The sequence below is a fragment of the Varanus komodoensis genome, unplaced genomic scaffold (assembly GCF_004798865.1).
Source record: "Varanus komodoensis strain SLA01 unplaced genomic scaffold, ASM479886v1 scaffold2, whole genome shotgun sequence".
Taxonomy (NCBI): domain Eukaryota; kingdom Metazoa; phylum Chordata; class Lepidosauria; order Squamata; family Varanidae; genus Varanus; species Varanus komodoensis.
In genome coordinates this window covers 53,099,412-53,122,218 of record NW_025335568.1, presented here as the reverse complement: position 1 = coordinate 53,122,218, position 22,807 = coordinate 53,099,412, and the positions used below count along the sequence as shown (strand labels likewise).

The window sequence follows — 22,807 nt, the reverse complement described above, 5'->3', positions numbered from 1 at the left end:
TACCCTGGTGTGGGAGGTAAATCTCCCTTGCTTCTTCTCAAAAATTGCACAAAAAAAAAAACAAGTCACTGTTGGATTTTGTGGGGAGAGACTGTGGGGAGGAGCTGCAGTGATCAGTATGACTGGGAAACCCCAGGGCAGCCATGAAGCTGCCTAGATGATCTTGAGCGAATTACTAAGTCACCCCTAACAAGGGTGGAAGGTACAAGGGAGAGCTCTGCATGCCACCCTGGCCTCCTTGGAGGAAGTAACACGTGGAATTTTGTTGTTCTTAGTTGCAAAGTCGTGTCCGACCCATCGCAACCCCATGGATAACATTCCTCCAGGCTTTCCTGTCCTCCACCATCCCTCCGAGTCCACCCAAGCTCACACCCACTGCCCCAGTGACTCCATCCAGCCACCTCATTCTCTGCCATCCCCTTCTCCTTTTGCCATCAATTATTCCCAGCAACATGTGGAACAGGTTTGGACAAGTGCAGTTGGGCCTGGGAGAATGTGCCTATATCACACTGGGCAAAATTTTAAAAAAGAACCTTGCCTGTTTCCTACACAATGTCCACCTCTCCAATACAACCAGAGAGTAGCGCTTGAGTTTCGGGGGGCAGGTTGTACCAATCCCGCTATCTTCTCTTAACCCCCCCCCCCACCCCATCAGCTACTTCTTTTTAACAAAAATGTTGTGGGAGGCATGATTTGGCTAAAACTGGAAGAGGTCAGGGGATGGAACCATCCTCACTTTTTTCCTATAATTAGAGTCCGGCTGTCCTTTGCAACTGCAACGTATTATCTGGCTTTGCACATGGCTTATCCAGTAAACAAATGCCAAATCAAGTTGGACTGTATGAATTGTGCAACTTATTAATTATATAACACAGCAACATTAACTTGTTTTGCTTATTCCATCTTCCAGAAGCGGATTTTTTTTCAAATTCCATTTTTTTCAGCTTAGAGGAGACCATACAGTGCCCTTCCTGTTCAGAAATGTCATTACCAGAGATAGACTAACTGAAACTCTCCACACAGCCCCTGTGAATTCAGTGGTCTAAATAAAGCTCTTGTAATATTACCTAACATGTTCTGTTCCTGTGAAAAGGTTCAGGCAAATAAAGTAAATCTTTCCACTCTTGGCAGCTTTCATAGGTAGGGAGCACAGATCCATCTGTCAAATTCCTAGAGCCCGGAAGCCACAAAGGTCTCCAAAGGTCTCCGGGCTCTGGACTAGTGTAAATACTATGTCATAACGTATTTAGTAAATGGTAACACAAGCCACACACAAATATACAGAGGAGGAGGAGGAGGAGGAGGAGACGAAGGAGGACTAATTGGGTTCTGAGATGGGAATTTGCTGCATATATGCTGAGAAAGATTAAAAGTTGCCGTTCGAGACAGACATGTTTGCAGATAACTGCAGAAGCACAACAGGCATGGCTTCTGTCAGACCAGACACAGGGCTTCTGTTTTGACTGGCTTGATAGGAAGGATGGAGTGAGAGTGATATCAAACACTGTTTCTAATAGAAAAAAATGGTCAGAAACAATCTTCAGTGTTACTTGCAAGCCATCCTCCTGTTGGATGATAGTGTAGAGAGACTCAGCATCCAAAATCACAGGGATGGTTCTCATCACAAGGGACACTCACAATATGCCTTAGGTAGATTACTGGAATCTCCACTCACCTGTGCCAAAAATTCTGTTCCAAGTCTGTCAACACCTTTTTTCTTGATTTGTATCCTAAAACACATGGGCAAATATATAACTACCATTCTATATCAAGCTGCTTATAGGAGTCTTAGAACAGCATTTTTGGAACAGCTGAGTAGAGATTCCAGTAATTTACCTATGATACATTGGCCCATGTGGAAAAACATAACTTGATATAGTGTGCAAGGTAAAATTTCATTGAGAGAGGTGTATATATGCATATATTTTCTAACAGAATAATTTAAAATGAAATTAAAATTTGCAAATATTTATACTGCTTTCTGTTAAACAAAATTTCTGAACTGGCAGCCCAGTATCCTTCAATGAAAACAGAAGGTTCACTCCTGCCTATAACTATTACATTTTACTTCTCTGCATTACTGCACCTAATGAAGTAGTTTTTATCTAAGAAACCTCACACAGAAAATCTAAATTAAGCCATTAAGAAGAATGAAATGGCACCTTTAAGCTTATCATTTTAAGAGACTAATGCAGCCTATTCCATGCATGTATGCACGTGGACACACATATTGAACCGTAGCTCAGAACTGTGTATGTGTACTGGCAGTGGCTCTCTAGGGTTTTAGTTAGGAATCTTTTTCAGCCTTACTGAAACTAGCCCTACCTCTGAGGACTTAGTTATTGGCAGTAAGTGCTTTAAACTAAAATATGGTGGTATTTTTGTAGGAAATGCTAGGGACAAACTATGGACTCTTTCGTATGCGTGTGCTTTACCACTGGGTTATAACCCTTCCCTTTTAAATCACCTAAATGTGATTGTATATATGCAAAATGCATTTGTGATTGTCAGCATTAACAAATGAATGTTATCCTTCACTAAAGTTTGGATATTTACATATATTTATATTCATATATTTCCAGGGATGTACACTGAAGTCTGATAATGCATTCATCTAATTATAGCAGATTTGCATGATGCTAAATGTCCTGCCTGAATCGAAGAGCAGTTTTTAATTCTTCAGTTAGCTGTATAAATTGCAATTTGTATGTTCACCCAGAGTGAGAAGCAGGTGTCTCCAGGTCAGCAACCATTTCAGGTAAGAGTAGCAATGCCTGACAAATCTACAATTAATTCAAATCAGTGTGGTAATTTCTCTGAGTCCTACCTGTGGATTCCACAGTGGACCTGTTTTTCTGAGTCATGCAAATTCTATGAACTTGCAGGCGGTTATTTTTTACTGTGGGGGATTTGTGCAAATTTCTACTTGTGCTAATGTGGTTTCGTCAAATTGCACATTTGTGACAATGTGCCCACGTGCAAATTCAACAAGATGGAATGACATTTCCATATACCCCCTAAGGACAAATTGATTCTCTCAGTGAATGGGTGATGGAATGAAAGACATGTAACAATCTTCAAAATAGAAGGAATGGATATAACAGAAGCCATATATTTAAGATTTCGAAGGCTGAACCCAAAGTTGCTACAGCCTCATAAGTATTAGATAAGAGCTCCTTAACATATCCAAGTAGCTTTACAAATCAAAGTTCCAATCCTATTCATGTATAACCTCCAGTGTGTCCCAGTCAGCTATATAGGGCTTTTCTGTGTCTAAACATGCACAGGATTATACTTAAATGATATAAATTACTAGATGGTTCCAGCTGGTATCCCACAACTGAACTTAACTTCCTTGGTCAGCAAGATAAGGGGATGCCTAGAATTTAAAGAACAGGATATAATATAACCCACTTCGAGTTGCAAGATTTCGCATTAAGTAACATGATACGAAATGATTGCTATTCAAATATCTCCACGAATTTTTGCTCACGTTTACTTCTGAGCGAAGTAGTGAGAAAAGAAAGGGGCTTCAATGACAGGATGATGTCCTCAAATTTTCAAAACTGAGGAAAAAAAGAAGAACTTTGATTTGTTTCACAGATATACAATATGCCAAGTTGTTACAAATTATAGTGCTGTAATATAATACTCAGAGAAGGGAAAGTTATCTGTGCTTCTGAGTGACATATCTACCCGGGCTTGTGAAAGTTAACATTGCTCCAGCTGAGAGCGGCAGGTGTGCGTGGAGTGAGAAACAAGCAAGTGGCAGATTGAGAGATACAGCGGGCGAAGGAGGGTGCTGAGCAAGCCTAGCAAAGGGTAGCAGAAATGTGAGGTGCAGCTTCGTGAACGCTATTCAAGTGGTTTTCTGGGGCATTATCTACTTTGCAGGACTGCCCATTTGACTCCAGTTATGCTCTGCTTAACTATAAATAGAGCAAAGATTACAAGGCTCTATTTGCTGTATATGTAAAAACATTTCTAAATGGACTTTTGGTCCTGAAAAGGACCCTCATAATATTTTACAGGAAATTCAAAAATAAACTCATTTGCTTATTTAAAAAATTTAAGTTTAAATGTTTGAACAAAAGCAGAATAGAAAATTTTAAAATATATCAGAACTTGAAAGGTCAACGACATTAGAACTTTTCCAAACCTAAATACCATTAAAAGCCAGGCAATATATATATTTTTCTTCACCGTCAGAGGCTGATATAACTTCTTTCAAGAGGGAATCCCTCAACTGGGGTGGTGCCAGTTAAAGCCCTGCCTCACATTTTCACCAAGTGAATCTTTCCTGGAAGTAGATTAAAAAGCAGAGCTCAGAGGACTAACTTACAGGCAGGTTCATACAGGATAGGGGTGGCAAACCTCTTTTAACCCGAAGGCTGAATTCAATTTCAGAAAAACTCTCATAGGCTAAATGCATTATGCCAACAGGCACAAAATGTGAGACCAGACTGCCAATAACTAAGAGCAGAAGATGAAATTGGGCAAAAGCCAGGAGACCAGCAAATAATCTGTGGACAGCTAAAGAGGATGGGGAAAGAACAGTACCAGTTACCTCTCTGAGGCTGGGCAATTTTCTCCAAGGAAAGAAGGTAGACCTTACAGAGGATATAGCATCCTGCACTCACTCCTGGGCCTGCCACCCGTTCATCAAAATGAATGGGCTGCCAGTTCAGAAATTCCACCTAGCACACTAAATCAAGTTATGGTTTTCCACATGGGCCATCCTTCAGACTATGAACCAAATGGATGACAAAATAACCTGAACTGTTCTGGAGCTTGCTGTAATCTCTCTCTCTCTCTCCCCGCTCTCCCTCTCCCTCTGTGTGTGTGTGGGGGGGGGAGGTGTATATATGCATCTATTTTCTAGCAGAATAATTTAAAATGAAATTAAAATTTGCAAATATTTATACTGCTTTCTGTTAAACAAACACAAGAAAAAGGTTAACTACCGAGACCCCAAAATAATCATAACTCAGTAGGCTTGTCTCCCCCCGCCCCCATCCCATCCCAGAACTCTGCCCCCGTCAGTATCATTGCCACTACAAAGGCACACCCAAGGCCACCCACCCAGTTCAGGGCTACGAACTGAACTCAGGTTAAGGTCCAGCACTCTGTCAGCTGGACCACACGGACTGACAATTGGCAGAACAGCCGGTGGAGTAAAAGAATGCAATGTTATGCATGCGCTGCTCTGAGTTGCTTTCCTCTTTGGAGCAAAACTGTAGGAGTGAGCAGAGAGCTGGCCAACCAATGGAAGAAACACACAAGCCCTGAAATGCGCTGTGCAGGCTGGAAGACAAGGCCCGAGGGATGCATAAACCCGTCAGCACATGCTAGAAGCCTTGACACACGGCACAGATCGATGCAAACTATTAGACAGAGAGAAAGAGATGCCGGCTGTAATGGCTTCTTAAGAATCAGACCCATTTGAAACAAGAGCTTTATTACAGACCAATAAATATCACTAAAAGCCTGTGGCCCGCTGGCCTCTCTGGACCCATGGAGGACAACTCTACCTATGCCACTAACCAAGACTACAGAATGGCTGGGCTGGAGCCGTTGGGGGCAGGGAAACTGTTGAAGCAACTAAGGGAGAGAATGTGTGTGGAGGAGGGTCCAGCCCAATGAATTAGGCCTCAGACTGGCACACCAAACCGATAATGAAGGCCTCCACCTCACAATCAACATTTCCTGCTCTCATCCTGGGGGTTGCCATGGAAAATATGCCTCCGGCTAAAAAGATAATCAAGACTTAACTGTTTTTGTCTTCACAAACCCTGGGGATGCAGGCGTGTGTGTCTCTCCTCCTTTGGTGTCGTCTAAATCCAGCATTATCCTTGAGTAATGCTGTGTGCTTTCTTTGTGTGCCACTTCCACAGAGCAGATGGCACGCAGCCACCCCGCATTCTCCCCCCCCCACCCCACCCCCCACCCAACTTCTGACCAGGTTCCTTGGGCCTAATTCTCACACGCGGAAGATGAGGAGGTAGACCGTTTGTTTCAAGGCAGGGCTTTTTCCAGTCCTCCCTGCAGATGCCGGGGATTGACGCTATGACCTTCTGCATGCAAAGCAGGTGCCCCAGTTCTAAGCCACCTCCTGAGGAAGCTCCTCTTCTGATGATAGGTGAGAATTCATTGGATAGAAAGTCCTCCCATGGGGGAAAAGGCCACCTAGAGAACTAGCCTATCAGGGAGACTTGGCTATGAATCTTCCCGATAATTAGGCTTCTTCATATGGGGATCTTCTCTTATTGAAGAACACTCCACTCACATTGTTGACTTATATACAGCTTGTGATCTATAACAATTCCAACACCGTTCTAGTATGCTTGAGCCAAGTATTTCCCATCTTGAAATGATGCATTTGGGTTTTTTTCCCTAGGTGCATTTGTCCTTATTGAATTTCATTCTGTTGTTTTCCTTGCAACTCTTCCATAAAGCCCAGCTTTGTGGAGCATTCAGGTGACAGCTCTGCCAAGAACAGATTCTCTGTTCTCAGCTGTGACTCGAGATTCTTCAGACTTACCACTGGCCACTTAGTTGCTTCTCTGACTAATGCCTTCCTATCCAGCTGCTGAGATTTCCATGTTGTATTCTTTCCATGTAGAAATAATAAATTAACCAGAGCTCTGGGACATGTTCATAGTTTGGGACACTGTTTTATAGCCCAATGCAAGTTGGAGCTTCTGCACAACTTTATCCTGGAGTTGTTTTGATATCTCCTTGATTTGCATCATCCTATTTCATCGGATATGCACACCAACAAACTCTGGGGCTTCCAGAAACAGGTGCATTTAATCTCAGATCATGCAGCACTGGAACTGCATGCAGATGGACTCCATTTAACTATTTATAGTATAATACAGTATAATATACAGTCAATACTGTATAATTGAGTAAGAGATGAATGTGGCCAACAAGTACCACAACAAGATGTGGCCAACAAGTCCCAGTTTGTTTTTGTTTACTTAGCTTCGTGCCATAATGAAAATATACTGCACCTTCACAACATCTTGTGTACAGCAGATGGTACGAGCAGTGCCAGTCAAATCCCTTTCATTTCCACACGAAACACAACAAACATGTGGAAAACCCAATGGGTGCTTAGATGGGATGACTACTACTGCCAGGCACCGCAGGAAGCTGCTTTATACTTAGCCAGGACATAGGTCCATCTGGCTCAGTGTTGTCTACATGGACCAGCAGCAGCCCAGTGGGGCTTCAGCCAGGGTCCTTCCAGTCTACCTGGAGATGCTTGAGATTAACTTTGGGAACCTCTCCATCCGAAGGATGTAATCTGCTGGATGTAAGCTACAGCTGCTCCCTTTTATGTAAGTAAAACCACCACTTTCTCTGACAGAGCAGATTTTCCCAGTCTAGCTGTAGATGTCCTGAAAAGAGCAGTTTCATGCAACTAACTGGAAGCACGAAAGTCTGGGTGAGGACATGCCATGAGCACCAACAAGAGAAGCTGTCAGCAGTGATGTGCATCCAGATGCAAGCCATGTGTTCAGGACACCTGCAGTAGTTCAGGACACCTGCAATACACGCACATTTGGCAGGCTGCATCAGGGTATCAAGGTTTCAAACAGCTTGCCAACAGACATTAGTTCTACAACTTGGTGGCCACTTGTAATAGCAAAAATGGGCCGGCTGGGAGGGGACCAAAGGCATCTGATTTATAGGTACGCATGCAAATGTTGATTTTAAAAATAGAAATATCTTCCTATACTGTAGAAGGTTGACTCAGAACCTGTGTGTCTTTCTCAGACTGCTGTCCAGTTGCTGCTGGTGGGCAATTTCAAGTCCCAGCTCTTTTTTCGGATGGTTTTTGACCATTTTACCATGGGCACCCAGGCCTGCAACTCCCATCAGCCCTAGCCAGTACAGCCAATGAGGAGGGATGACAGGAGTTGCAGACCAACCCTTCTGGAGAGTCATGGGTTGTTCACCTGCTGCTATGCAGGGTCCTGTTTTTCCATCAGATACATGGAATTATGAGAAGAATGGAAAAGACTGAATTGCTGCCTGTCATACCATAATCACTTGCCACAAATCCTCTGCCAGGCAACCTCATTTCACATGTTCGTCTCATTCCTCAAGCACAATGCCTTGAGATGGCCAGGATGCATATGACAGCTTGTGTGATGTGGTGAGGCTGAGTCAGAAAGTCCCTTGTCAGATCTCACCTCACCATTAAGCTGCTTTTAAGCAAGTCATAACCTCCCTCAGCCTTATTCTCTCATAGCAACAGCAGCATTAATTGCAGTTGCACTAAGAAAGGTAGTACCTGGACCTTTAAATGGCAAATTACAGATGTATTTGCAATTATTATTTATTCCCCATAACGCCTTTTGACTATGTATGGGTATGCAAGCTGGACAGAGAAGAAAGCTGACAGGAAAGAAATGGATGCATTTGAGACATGGTGTTGGACGAGAGCTTTGAGACTATCCTGAGCTGACACAAAGATGAACAAGTACGTTCATCTAGATCTAGATCAAATCAGACTAGAGCTTCCCTTAGATGCAAAAATGACAAAACTGAAGCTGTTCATTTTGGGCACGTCATGAGAAGGCAAGGCTCACAGCAGAAGACAATCATGCTACAGAAAGTCAAAAGTACAGGAACAAGAGGAGGACCAAATATGGGGTGGATCAAGTCCATCAAGGAAGCCACAGCCTTGAGTTTACGAGAGCCGAGCAGGGTCATCAAGCTTGGAGGACGTTCATACATTGGGTTGCCATAATTCGGAGATCGCACCTGACAAACAACATTCTACCTTGTGAGTCAAGCCTTAGTTCTATTCCATGTAGTTGGTTTAAATATAGATGGATAACCCCACACTCAGCCCTGGATTATGGGCAAGTTTGGTTCAAGTTTTTGTATTCTGAAACCAGGATAAATACAGTCCATGGAACTGGAAGACTTCCTGCAAAATTCACATCATAAAAAGGTCAAAGTTCTCCTCAGTTTCCTGACTAATCATGTTTAAACCCTATAAATAAGTTGCCTAGTAGCATAACGGTGGCAATAAATTTACACATTCAAATGCACACATTCACACAGAGACACGAAGCTGGATATGGCATGAATAATGTGTTCCATTGTAATGTCACATAGCAGAGATTAAAATCTATTCAGCAAATTGTACAAGAGGTCCTCTCTACTAATTGAAGAATGTAGAGGAACCACCAGTTTGAACATTATTCTCCCGAGGGAACTGCTTCATGAGCGACATTTTCTAATGTGGATACCTAAGATCTTGCAAAAGTGCAGTGTAATATGTAAAAGTACACACATTTGGAACACAGATGCGAGTCATGCCTCATCCAAGACCAGGAAGAGCTGCTGTACTTGCTTAGTGTTGTCTCAGGGTTTGTTGCCACGGAATGTGTGCAACAGCCTCTACCAAACTAATTCAGCCTAAGCAAAACTAGAATCTTTCTACCCAAATAGTTGATGGGAGTTTTTCTCCATATGGAGCACTGCTCAAAACTGTGATTCCCCTCGGCACTCTGAGGAAGGGCCATGCCACGTGGTATTTCTGAGCCTATGTGCATGTCATCTCAAAGTAACCCTTTAAAGTGAAAGAATCTGGGTTTACAGGGCAGGAGGAGAGGTTTAACTCTCCATCCATTGTAGTAACTAAACTCTGCTTTTCTGCTCCACAACTATCGTCCCAAGATGCTACATGATAACCACCCAAAGCCAAAAGATCAAACTGCAGCAACAACTTAAAATGACAGATTCAAATAAAACAGTAGTGTATCATCTTCCCAAGTTCAAACTCTGAGTACTACTCTATGCTGGTTCTCACATACTAACTAGAAACAGAAGGAGTGACCTGCCTGATCAGAGCAAAGCACATCCAGCCCAGCAATCTGATTCCAACAGTGTTCAGCCTGAGGCCTCTATGAGCTTAAATGAAAGACATGAAAGGGATATGAGCAGATACTCTGTACTGAGTCAGACTATTTGCAAATCTTGCTCAAATGTGTTGTCTAGAGCAGTGGTTTTCAACCGCCAGTCTGCAGACTGGTGCTGGTCGGCAGGAGATTTCTTGCCTGTCCACGTTAAAAAGCCCTGAGTAGGAGCTGCAGAGGTCTGCTTATAAGAGCAGCAACTTGTGCTCAGCCCGCTCTTCCCGCTCGCTCAGGGCTGCTGCCCTCACCAGGAGAACTGATCTGCGCCAGCTCATTCTTTCCTCCTGCTACGATCGGTTCAGTTTCCCTGGTGAAGGCAGCAGCCCTGAGTGAGTGGGAAGAGCGGACTGCGTGTGAGCTGCTGCCCTGATACTCGGCTCTGAGAATACCTCCACTGCCACCCCCTCAGTGCACAGTGCAAGCGGCCCCAAGCCACCCCCTTCTGGTCTTGAGCCGCCCGACAAGGTGAGCGGCATGGCCAGGCCATCTTCCAGGGGTTCCTGCTGATTGCAGCTCCTTGTCAGGAGGGCCAAGACCCAAGCCAGGTAGCACGGGCCACTTGCAGTGTGCACTGAGGCGCCGGGAGCAGTGGCAGCAGTATTCTCAGAGCTGCGCATCAGGACAGCAACTCACACTCCGTCCGCTCTTCCCACTTGCTCAGGGATGCTGCCGTCACCAGGGGAACTGATCCATGCAAGCCCTTTCCCTTCTGTTACGATCGGCTCAGCTCCTGCTCTTCCCACTAGCTCAGGGGAACTGATCTGCACCAGCTCTTTTCCTCCATCTGCTACGATCAGCTCAGTTCCCCTGGTGACGGCAGTTGCCCTGAGCAAGCAGGAAGAGCGAGCTGCGTATGAGTTGCTGCTGCAAGTGGCCCCAAGCTGCCTGGTTCTGGTCTTGCACCGCCTAACAAGGTGAGCGGCGCGTCCATCTTCCAGGTGTTCCTGCTGATCGTAGCTCTTCCCACTTGCTCAGGGCTGCTGCCGTCATCAGGGGAACTGAGCTGATCATAGCAGAGGAAGGGAAAGGGCCCTGATGCCACTCTGGTGTCCAAACATAAAATGCAATAATTATCACAGTTATGAATATCACTGGAAAAAGACTATAATCGCTAATTTTCAGACCTATTGTTGTTACTTGTATTTTCTACCATATATTTGTGTGAAAAGAGTTGTTCAGCCCTGAACCAGAGTTGTTTACCCCAATAAAAACCAAAGAGATAAACAGCATGGCTGTCAGTGCAGCGCTTCATCTCTCGGAAACAGCACTGCAGTCACGATTATCAAGTATTCTTGAAAAGCAGCAACAGCAGATTTCAGATTAGCCTTATTTGAATTAAATATTGCCCCTAAAATTTCAGTTGTATTTGATAACATTTCATTTCAATATTTTATTCTTTTATCAGCATTTTTACTGCTTGTTTCTGGTTATTTTAAAGAATTATCATTTTTTGTATTATATTGAAAAACTAATACACAAAATACTATGTATATAATGCTTTTAATTTTTTCTTCAGCTGTTCCCGAAAAAAGATCCTATTTTTGCTGGTCCCCAGCTGTAAAAAGGTTGAAAACCGCTAGTCTAGAGTCCCAGGTGGAGGTTTTTCTTATCAGCTGCTAGCTGACACCATGCTTGCCCAAGCCACTTCTGCTAGCATGGACCTGAAAGGCAGGCATGCCTGCCTCTCTCCACCCCGGGCTCAGCAACAAAAACAAACTCCAGGACAATGTAATATAAATTAGGTAAAACAGCCTGTGGTTTCCTCCTTTTAACTTGTTTGAGTCACCCTCAATCTGACTTTCATCAGTCCTAATGACCATTTATTCCAGCCACAGCAGCCAGATTGCTGTTTAAAAGAAATCTACTACTGACTGTAGCTACCAGTTGGAAAACTGCCCAGTCTCCCTTTCTAGTTATCACCTGGCAATATACCCTGGCTGCAAGAATGTGCATCCTGGACCAAATAATTGCTTTACTTTGCCTCTCATGTGCTGCAATGGAAAAATTACAGTCCACAGCAGTCAGTGTTCAAGGAGGAGAGAGGAAAAAAGTACTAGAACTTATTTATAAAATAGCATCTTGTTAAAACTGCCAGCATCCAATGTCACAGGAATCTGATCAACTTAAAAAGAAAAGCATTGCTCTCCAATTAACTGACGCTGCTACTAATGCATTTCATATAGAACCCTTTGTCTATTTCACTTAATTTTCACTGTAGCCTATTTTCTATTTGACTTGCCTGTATATAGCTGATTCCTAGAATACCAGCTAAATGGTTTGGGATTAAGCAAAATGATTCTGTGTCCCAATCCAAAAAAATCCTTAACTTTTCTCAACAGTTAAAAAGCCCCTTGCAGGTGGCAGATCAAGCCAGTGGGGTGCCAGGAGCAATGGTACTTATGCCTGTGCCCTCCTCCCCACTGAAGACCCCTTCCCTCCATCCATTCAGCCACCTTCTCAGGTTTTCTTTTTTAAAGGAACCACAGCAGTTACTGATCCAAAAAGGCACCACAAAAATGCAGGGAGAGAAGCCAACACCTCCCATTTCTGGACTAGCTGGAGCCCTACGGAAGTGTTGAAATGGCGGAGGACACTGCGAAGTGTCAGTTCTGCACTTGAGATTGAAAGGATTACAGTGCTAAGTGGGAGCTATTGGCATCCCACCACAACCCACTTTTTCTGCAGCTTCTTGCCACTTCCTCCCTTTACTGCTGCTTTTTCAATGACAACCCAGCCATTAGTCCCTAGCAACTCTATACAAATTAACTTATATGGAGCCTTGCCTTGTTCATTTCATTTATGTTGCCTATTCCATTCTGTTGTCCCTTTGACAAGGGAATCATACAAGGAAAGTAATCAGGGAAGACTATAGATACTGGATAGCAGAAAGAGGGCACTTGCCAACCACAACGGAACACCAACAAAAAACGATTTTGAAACGTCATGAACAAAAACATTTGCACAATTTTCTAGGGCCATAAGAAAGGAGCGGGAAAGTTGGCAAACCAGTGACAGCTGCTCCACGGTGACCCTTGGGCATTGGTGGAGGGGTTCTTCCTGGCAGCATCAAGGGGCAGAGTGTGCGGAACAGTAAGGGGTCTTTTTGAGCAGGTTGCCAGCCCATGATGCAACTGCTCTCCTGGGTTCAGAGCAGTTCCTTAGCTCACCGTGGATGAGACAACCCCCAGAACAAGCCATACGTTGTCAGGCTGGCTTATTGCTTGACAAATAAGCCACGCTTTGGGAAGTGGTCCATGTTCAAACAAGAAAAAAACCATCAAGGCTATTACACACAATATTATGATTATGATTATGATTATTATTATTATTATTATAGCATTTCTATGCCGCCCCTTGCCGAAACCTCGGGGCGGCATAGAATATAGCACTCTTAGCCATCCCTCTTTTTCTGTAATTTGAATGCTTACTGTACTTTCACTGTTTTGTATGCTAAATTCTGGGGAAAATACATTTTATACAAAATTTTATACATTTATACAAAAATACAATTTGTATTTGTATAAATGTATTTACACATTTATACAAATGTATTTTATGTATTATAGATGTATTATAAATGTGCATGTATTTTTATTATTATTGCATTACATGTATACTCCACCACTTTCCTCTTGCAAGGAACTCAAGGCAGTCTATAAGGGTCTCTTCTGCTCCATTTTATCCTCACAAAAACAGCTATTTGAGATACATTAGGGTGAGAGTCAGTGATTGGCCCAAAGTCACTCAAAGAGTTTCATGGCTGAGTGAGGACTCGAACCTGGATCTCCCTAGTCTCCAGGCCAAACCCTTACCAACCACCCCCACACTGGCTTTCTAACCATGTCATAAAAGGCAACATAAAGACGGGCGGGCAAATGGATGAGAGGAGAGCTATATGTTCGCATACATATAGCTACATATTATTCGGTTTTGTTTCCACTGGGGCTGATGGCTAAAATTAGTGAGAGATGGTGACCAGCCCAAGCCTTGTCCAATGAAGACCCAAAGTTGCTGTCTACTGCGTCAGACCACCAGTCCACCTAGCCCTGTGCTGTGGATCTGGACTGGCACAGGCTCTCCGCAGTTTCCAGCAGAACTTTTTCTTGCCTTAACCCAAAAATGCCAGAGACTGAACCTGGGAATTGCTTCATGAAAAGTGTGTGCTCTGCCAGTAACCTATGGCTGGATGCAAACAGGCATTTGAACCTGGCTCTCCCTAATCAAAGTCTCCAACACTACAAGGAGGGACCCCAAAAAAGCAGGAATTATCTTCTGGAGGGCAGCCCCCTTGTCGTACAGGCTTCCCCCGCTAGGCGAGCGTTCTAGGAACCCATGTGCATCAGGGTACCCAGCTGGGTTGTTGTGAGAGGCTGCATTCGGCTTCAGGGAGGGTTTGGGGGGAGTTTTTGAGACTCTTTCAATAATTTTCCTATTCTGTGATGGCTGATTTATAAAAGCAACGTGCAGTTGATGAAATTCTGTTCAGCAGTTTTTGACCAAAAACGGCATGACTCTTGTGCCCCACCCTCCCTATTCACCCAATCTCACCCTGTGCAACTTTTGTTTTGTTTTGTTTCCCTGGATGAAAAAAGTCCTCAAAGGGAAATGTTTTGTCAGTGTGGAAGAGGTGAAAAGGGATCAAAATGAACAAGTTCAAAACCTGTTTTGAGCAGTCGAAAAAAGTCTGGATAGGTGTATTGCATCAAACAAAGAGTACTTTGAAAGTGACTGAAGTTTGAACATGCAAAAATAAATACACAATTTTTTATAAATAAATTCCTGGGGTTCTTTGGGTCCCCCCTTATATACAAAAGTCTCTAACCACTATGCCATATTGCTTCCCATTCTTGTGCCACTGTATTGCCAACTGAAATAGATAGACAATTACAAGAAGCATTTAGCTGTAGGGCTGTAGCCAGAAAGAAAATCAGAGAGAAAAGAGGTGGGAGAAGGAGTGTTATGTTGCCCAGGCTTCCAGTTTTCTCAGGAGGTTACTCTAGCATTTTGGAAGCACCTTTGTCCTGTAAATATTTACACGCAGTGCAGTCTTGCCAAGATGTCAAAGAGCAAATGAGAACAGCGAATGCCATGCCTTATAGGCTGGCATTGCATTCCACTCCTCTTTCAGGAAGCGATGCCCCCAACTTTCCTGCGGCACACAGGAAACCCTCCGGACATAATAATGGCTTGCTCATTTGTTTAAATGAGTTAAAGGGGGACAAGATTTGATGCCTGAAATGCTCAAGGATTGATCTAGCATGGGTCAAGCAACCATAAGGGCACTGCTCCAACACCTTGGCAGCTGTCTGTGGCATGGGCTCTTCCTCAGGATGAATACACTTCAAAAGGAACCAGGCTTCTGCCCAGTAAAAACTCTGAAGAGAGGCAACACTCACTGGGAGCAGTTTTCCCTTTCACGCTGCAAGAGAAAAATAAGAAAGCCATACCTGTGCATGCTCTCCCTTTCCTTGGAGCTCTGAAAAGCACAGAAGCCCAGTGCTTTAGAGAATAGGGTTAAGTTGCATTTACTTGCACTAGACTGGCCAATGGTTAAGGCAGAAAAGGTCTTGTGAATGCACCACAGCTGGAAATGCTATCAGGGAAGAGAGATTCACTTTCCAAATGGCACTTCGCTGAGTGTGTGTGTGTGTGTGTGTGTGCGCGCACGCGCGCCTAAAAGGGCAATGAGACAGAGAGCTTAATATGGCTCTGCTGGTCTTTCATGATGCTCAACTGATTGGTTTCCCTTTCTGTTACAGCTGAGAATAACAGTGATCTCACTTGCATAATAGCTACTCCTAGATTCTGCTCTTTCACTATAGGGAGTCTGGCAGGGTCCTAGGTAGCTCCTTACAGCCAGTCTGGTGTAGTGGTTAAGAATGCAGAACTGGGACTTAGAGCTGGGTTCTAGTCCCCACACAGTCATGATGCTGAGCCCGACACAGATTCTCAGCCCAACCTACCTCACAGGGTTCTTGTTGTGACAATAAGATTGAGAGGAAGAGAATTATGTAAGCCACCTTGATTTCCTAGGAAGTAAAAAAGGTGGGGTACAAATATAATTGAATGAATGAAAATAAACCAGGCAAACGGACCATCACTGCTGCTCTCATGTGTGGTACAGGACACAGGTGTCCTGTCACCAGAGTCAATGTAAGATTCGGCTGCCATCTTGTAAGGCTCTGTAGGTGGCATGGGAGCAGGTGCTGCCTTGTTCCTTGCCTCTTTGGATGGCCTTAATGACATCACAACAATACACAGCCAATCCAGTTTTGCCACATGGCCGCATCCCTCACGACAGGTAAGGGCAAAGTAAATTAATGTGGCTGCCGTTCTGCACACAGTTATCATAAACACCAAGGAACTCACTTCCAAGTAAAGTTGCATAGGATTCCTGCCACACATGTACATCTTTGTAAGGAACACAGGAAAATAAAACACTCTGAAAAGGAGAGATTTTCTTGAAATGTTTGCAAAATAAAAAGTAGCTAGCATTGGCTCATCTCTTTCTAAATAGCCATGAAGAAAAAACCTGTTCATATGCCACACTTGCCAGTATTCAGTGACTGCAGAGGAATAATATGAGAAAAAGCAAGAAAAAAGGACGGGTGCCACTTTTGTCCTTGGGGAAATGTGCATTTCTAAACAATTCTGCTGACCATCGATTCAAAGGCAAGTGCTTTATACTAAAACTCTTAGAGCCTTACAAGTCCTGTTTGCAATCTAGATTTTGTTTCAGGTTCAGTGCAGTCAATTTTAGTAACACACACACACACAGTGTGTCATTTCAAATAGCACAGCTTCCAGATAACAAACTTTACTTTAATAATGGGGTGATTTATGATTAGAGAAAAACACACATGACGATTAAAGCTTCATGCGCGCACACATATGCTTTTTTTCTGTGTCATTAAAGCAAAGTCCAAAGTAGAATATAATTTATGACACTATAAAAAGTTTTACAACCAAAGCACAGTGAAAGCTTAAGACCCAAGTCCTTCTGTAACATTACAAAGGTTTATCTTGTTAACGTTTATTTATGGGAGGTTCAGATTGACAAGAACTTTCACGGAGTTGCTTTTCTATTGAGGGCCACTTTCCTCACGTGGAGCAATACTTGAAAAGAATCCATCTTTCCTTTTCCTCTCTCCTACAGTGATAATTTAGTACTGATCCTCAGCTGCTGCCATACAAGGCTGGGATTTATCACCATCACATATACGGATGGTTTTACAATTCCATATTAAAGACACTTATTTCAGTCTTTCCATTTCTTGTAACACAGAGTATTCGACTTATAATGGCTTGTCCATTCATTTCAAGAAAAAGACAGACAGGCATTCTTTATTTGGTAGATTTGTTTTCTCCATTAAAATGAATGAGGTCTGTATGTTCAAGATAGCATGCAGGATTGTGGGCAGGCCGAATTGAGCTTTCAGAAGTTGAAATGAAACAACCTATAAACATTTTTCATTTTTTCTGGTTTAATGTAATCCAACCTGGTATCTGATAATTATTTGCAGTTCTTCTATGAGAGCCCTAGAAAAAATTGGGAGGAAATACTTCAAGAGTTGGCTGGGAGGACTCAGACCATCTATTTGCAACCTACAGCCATTTACCTAGAAGTAAGCCCTTTGAATTAAATGGGGTTGCATACCGTACAGGTTCTCTACCGGTGCTTATCGATCTCATAGTGTAAGAAGAGGATTTCGTCACTCTGTTCTGGGCTTTGGGAATTCTAAAAAGCCCTGGCATGCAGGACATGAGAAGATTATTTTACTAGACTATGGACAGGATCTCAGTTCATATACAGTCCAAATCTGCAATGTACTTAGCATGATTAATAGCTGTACAGAAATCCAGCTAATGCCTGCAGTTTGGGTACTTCATCATTCATCAGCTGGACAGACAAGTTTCTTAAATAGGTAGCCAGGTAATCCTTTTCAGTGAGGGCAAAAGGCACCAGTACCTGCATGCCTGGGCAGCTGCCAGGCCGCTGGCCCCACTTCAACTTTATTAGGAGCCTAACCTTCGAAGCTACATCACGTGCTTGGATCTAGTCATTCAAGCCAGCATCATTCAAAGGCACTGTGGAGGGCCAGACCCAGCCCAACATTTTCTGCAACCACAACCAGAATGAGGAACTCACCTGAGGACATGTCATCCAGAGTCCCCCCCCCCCACACCCTACACGCATAGCTTTTTTGGCAGTCATAAACATGCAGGTTCTACTTCCCCTTTTAATTTTCTTTAAGAATTTGCTACATTTCTAGAAGTGGTACTTCACCTGAATTGGTCTTCCGTGTAATGTTCTGGAGGTACATGCCACTTTTGTATAGATGCAAAACTCTTTCAAGGTGAGCAGCTGTTTCATCTATCCCCCACTGAAGCTCTCCTGTAAACAGTAAGGAAAAAATTATGGCTTAGAAAAAGAAAGAGTCAGTGTGGCATAACAGTTAAGAATGCTGGACTGAGACTCAGGACATCTGGGTTCTGGTCTCCACATGGCCATGAAGCTCACCAGGTGACTTTGGGGCAGTGGTAGACCCAGCCTAGCCTGCCTCACAGGGTTGATAAAATGGAGAGGAGAACCTTATAAGCAGCTTTGGATTCCTTGTAAGAGAATAACAACAACAATAGCCACATTTGCTCATATTCATTCTTTGTTCTCCAAACTGCTCTCCTTCTCATTTTCCTTCTCTTACCACCCCCACTGCTGCAATTTAGGATTGGACAGCAAGTACATCTAGAACTATTATTATTAAATTGAATTTAGTAGGGTAGATCTCTGGGAAATTTGCTATAGATCAGCAAAGAGTTTTGCTTCCCAATAACATCGACAACAGAGCTCTCCTCCTGTCCAAATTTATACTGCTGGAATGAAGAAAGCTTTGGATAACCAAGGGTGTATTATAGTGCAAAAGGTCTGTGAGCAACATCAAATTCTGGCATTCTAAACAAATCCCTGGGCTCTTTTAATTCTAAGTGTATGTCTTTGTGTCAACTGGATCTCAGGGTTCTAGTTTAAAAAGGGAGGAACAGTTGATCAGGAAATCGCAACACCTTCAGAAGGATGGAACAGAATGGCTAAAATTTGGGGACCTTTTTAATTCAGGGGAAACAAGATTTCTATGAAGGGAAAGTATTATTGCATTGCCTGCCTTTTTTACTTCTTGCGAGGAACCCAAGACAGCTTAGATAGCTCCATTTTATCCTCACAAATTATGCATGGCGTCAGAAAAGCAGATAAGCTCACCCTCCTTTCAATATAAGGAACTGAATGTCAACCAATGATACCGATTGACAGTAAATTCAGAAAAGGAAGTCCTTTGCCCAAAGCACAATTTAATTTATGGAAGTCACTGCCATAAAGATGGCCACGTGCTTGGCAAATTTCAAAAGTAGTTTGCCTAGTGAATGGAAACAGCTGCAGTGGCTTCAGGGAAGCTTCATGTGCTGAAGTAGCTTGCCACGGAACTCTAGATGCCGGGAAAAGCCAGGAAAGAAGTCTCTTGGACAGCCATCTGAGTGGGTTGGCATGAACTGGTGTCCTGAACCAGCAGGGGGTTCGACCTGATGGCCTTCATGGCCCCTTCCAACTCTACTCGTCTATGATTCTATAATTCTGTGATTCTTGCCTTCAAAGTCTCTAGGTGGGTTTTTCAAAAGTGTTTCATTGGCCACTGTGAAATGCAGACAGTTGTCCTGATCCAGAAGGAATCTTTGTATGTCCTTACCCGTAGCATTGACAATCACATCCAGCAACGGTCTCAGCGACGAAGGGGCGCTATGCGGCAGAAGATATGTAAAGAAAAACCTACGAAGAAGCGGAATGTGTGAGGTTTATGAGAGTGTGCTAACCACTGAACAACATACAGGAATAATAAAATCCCAGTAATTTACAAGTCTCTGAGCTATGCAGGAAATAGAATCATATTCTATAATTAAATATATAGCTCCACCTATATTCACACAGCTGCTTGGTGCAGCTTAGCACAGAGAGCTGCTTTGCACAAGGCCACCTTGTAACTACCTGTAAATATTTTATTAATGTAGAGATTTTCTATAAAAAACCCTCATGGATCTGGCCTGTTTGCAAAAGTGTCTGCCTCTGCTTGGATAAGGTCGTTGGGGAGGGTTTTTGAACTGTAAATTCAAAACTTCTTTCACACTTCTAATCTGAAAAACAACCAACTTTATTCTTGTTGATTCAGGTACACTTCTAGAAGGCAGTATGCTCTGTACTTCCAAGAAAGAGAGTGAAGGAAGGGTGGGAGAGAGCAGACTATTCAACCCACAACTTCTGCAACCTGTGTAAATTACACACATTTCAAATTCATCATCTCTTCCAGGTGGCTGCCCTGCTTCTATTTAAATATCACTAGAGAAGAAGAACCTACCTTCTCCCAAAGCAGGCTGTCCCACTGTTGAACAGTTCATAGCATTAGAAGTTTTCCTCCCTAATTAGCTCTTTTTTCATTTCACTTTCCTTGTATATCCAAAGTTATTGAGACCTGTGCATTAATTTTCAGCTGTTTCAATATACCTGTATGCATTGTAAAGATTCCTCTTCTCGTTCATACTTTGGCATTCGCCCTCAACAGAACAAAGTAGAGTGAAGTTTCTTGCGGGGAATTCCATGAAACAGTCCCTGTTGCTACTGCAGGAGCTCTCCTCAATGCTGGCATCGTCCAGATCAGTCACTTTGAGCTCCCCATTCACGATCACAAACTGTCGAGGTCGGAAATCCAAGAGAGTCACAGAGCCCAGGGGAGAGTGGGCCAGGTAATGCAGAAGCCGAACTAAGCTCAAGCATATCTGGAATAACAAAAGCCAAACTGTCACGCACAGCTTTCCTAACAGGGCAATCCTGTCTGTTTATTATTACAGCGCAAAGAAAATGACAACAGACCTTCAGCTCTCTTCATTGCTTGAAAAAGACTCAAGGGCTCAGAGTGCCACGTGTGGGTGCAATCTCCCCCTGGCCTTTAATGTTTTAATTTTGCTCTTCGGAGGTCCTGGGAGGGAAATGAAGGCTAACACTGCAGATGCACACGGAAACCTCCTGCAAGCAGTCTTTATGCAATGTGTCCATCATGCAAGGCCCATTTCAAAGCCGCCTTCTGTGTCGGCTTTGTGGATCACTCTGGCCAAAGGCACTCACTTAACCTCAGTCACAACCTAGCTCTCTACAGGAATACTCAGAAGGAATTCCTCCCAGGTTCAGGCGAGATCCTGCTACAGCAGACACAGACACTGATCTGTGTCATGGACATAGATCAGTGTGGCTCCAAGAGGATTTTATGAGTGACGAGAGCTTTAGGCCAGGAAGATGCTTGCCTTCCACGCAACTTGACTCAGCCACCATATGCAGCACCCCCAGGCAGCTGCTGGTGCCTCCACGCCCCAGCTGGGCCTGCTGCAGCACGGCCTGTTGCCATGGTCCTTGGAGCCAAGGTCTGTGATGTTCACTCCACACCTGGTTTCTGGGACCTGTAGTCTGACACATCTCGAAGGCATCAGGTTGGGGAAGGCTGCTCTACACATATCCTGAACCTGCGTAAAGGCTGAGGCCTTTCAGGGTGCTAACTGCACTTACGCGAAATCTGTCCTCCCAGGAGGTCTGTAAAAGCTGTATCATCTCCAGCGGCGAACCCAGCTCTGTGATAGCTGTCAGTGTGTCGGAGATGTCATTGCTGTCTTGGTAACAATATCCGTGAAGCTGCAATGGCAGACAGGGGAAAGGAGACGTTTCAACATGCATGCTTCAGCCTCACACTGCCATGCCCTGGCCTCACCCCCTCATAAGAGTCACATGCTGAGAGTCACATGCTGGTGCAGATATGTCATTGCTAGGCTGAAGGTGGAGGGCTCTGAGATGAAATGCAAAATCACCTGAAAATATCCCTGCATGTAGAAAGCTAGCACCCATCAGGACAAGCAGGGTAAGAACCAGTTTACAACTTCAAATGTTATACGCAGGGAGGTTTTAACTGGGAGTGGAGTGTAATCACCAATATATAGACTGCACTGATGGCAGGGCTTGTTTACACCTGGGGGAGTCCATTGTCTTTACTAGGATGCTACTTGGCAGGTGGGGAACACATTGTTAGCATTGGTGGACCTCCCACCCACCAAATGCCAGCTTCAGAGAGATCCACACGAGCAGCTTCACTTGCAGACTTCCTGTGGAGGACATGCAGTTTTCTGGGTATACAAATTAGCAACTGTGTGAATGACCCTTTAAAAGGAAATTGCAGGTATGGGACTCCCAGTCCATATCAGGACTTTGTTGCAGAGAAAGAGGAACAGCCCCCAGAACTGCTACTTGCATTGATGTGAAAAGGAACATTTTTGTGAAAAGCATCACATCTACTTTGACCCATCGAGTTTGACCCTCTATGGGGTTGCTGGAGAACATTTAAATCTCTCAGTGCAGGAGGAAATTGAGGCACCAGTTCTGCCCATTTCCTTCCCTGATGCAGCTTGCTGTGGCATGCCCCTGGAATCCTGAACCATGCTATAGGTTGGGAAAGGGAGGGATGGCAAGGCTGGGAAGAAATCAAAGCAGAAGGGTGCCAAGGCTGCATTTCTGCACATCTGGAGAGCTCTAAAGGGCTACAAATGCTTCCATCGCCTCAATTCTTGCAGCCCTCTCCAGAAACTTGTCACTGCCTGGGAAACTGAAGGTCAAAACTACATTTCAAAAGTGTCTGGTTATATGAAGTAATCACCCCCTTTGCACATAAAAGGTACTCTGGACAAATGAGAATGTAAACACGAGCAAAGAAAACAACTTAAAACAAGCAATTGACATTCTGCCATCAAAGGTATACATTGGGCAGGGCTTTACACCTTTAATTCCT

General features: G+C 43.8%; 1 protein-coding gene across 1 annotated transcript in view; it reads right to left on the bottom strand.

The window, feature by feature from the left end:
* Positions 1 to 22,807, bottom strand: part of PKDCC (protein kinase domain containing, cytoplasmic) — a 52,790-nt gene that overhangs the window by 8,682 nt on the left and 21,301 nt on the right. The window contains exons 2-5 of the mRNA XM_044429147.1: positions 21,541 to 21,663; positions 20,488 to 20,759; positions 19,679 to 19,758; positions 18,229 to 18,336 (exon numbers count right to left, since the gene is read on the bottom strand). Of these exons, the coding sequence (XP_044285082.1) occupies positions 18,229 to 18,336; positions 19,679 to 19,758; positions 20,488 to 20,759; positions 21,541 to 21,663 (583 nt within the window). The remainder of the gene's footprint in view (positions 1 to 18,228; positions 18,337 to 19,678; positions 19,759 to 20,487; positions 20,760 to 21,540; positions 21,664 to 22,807) is intronic.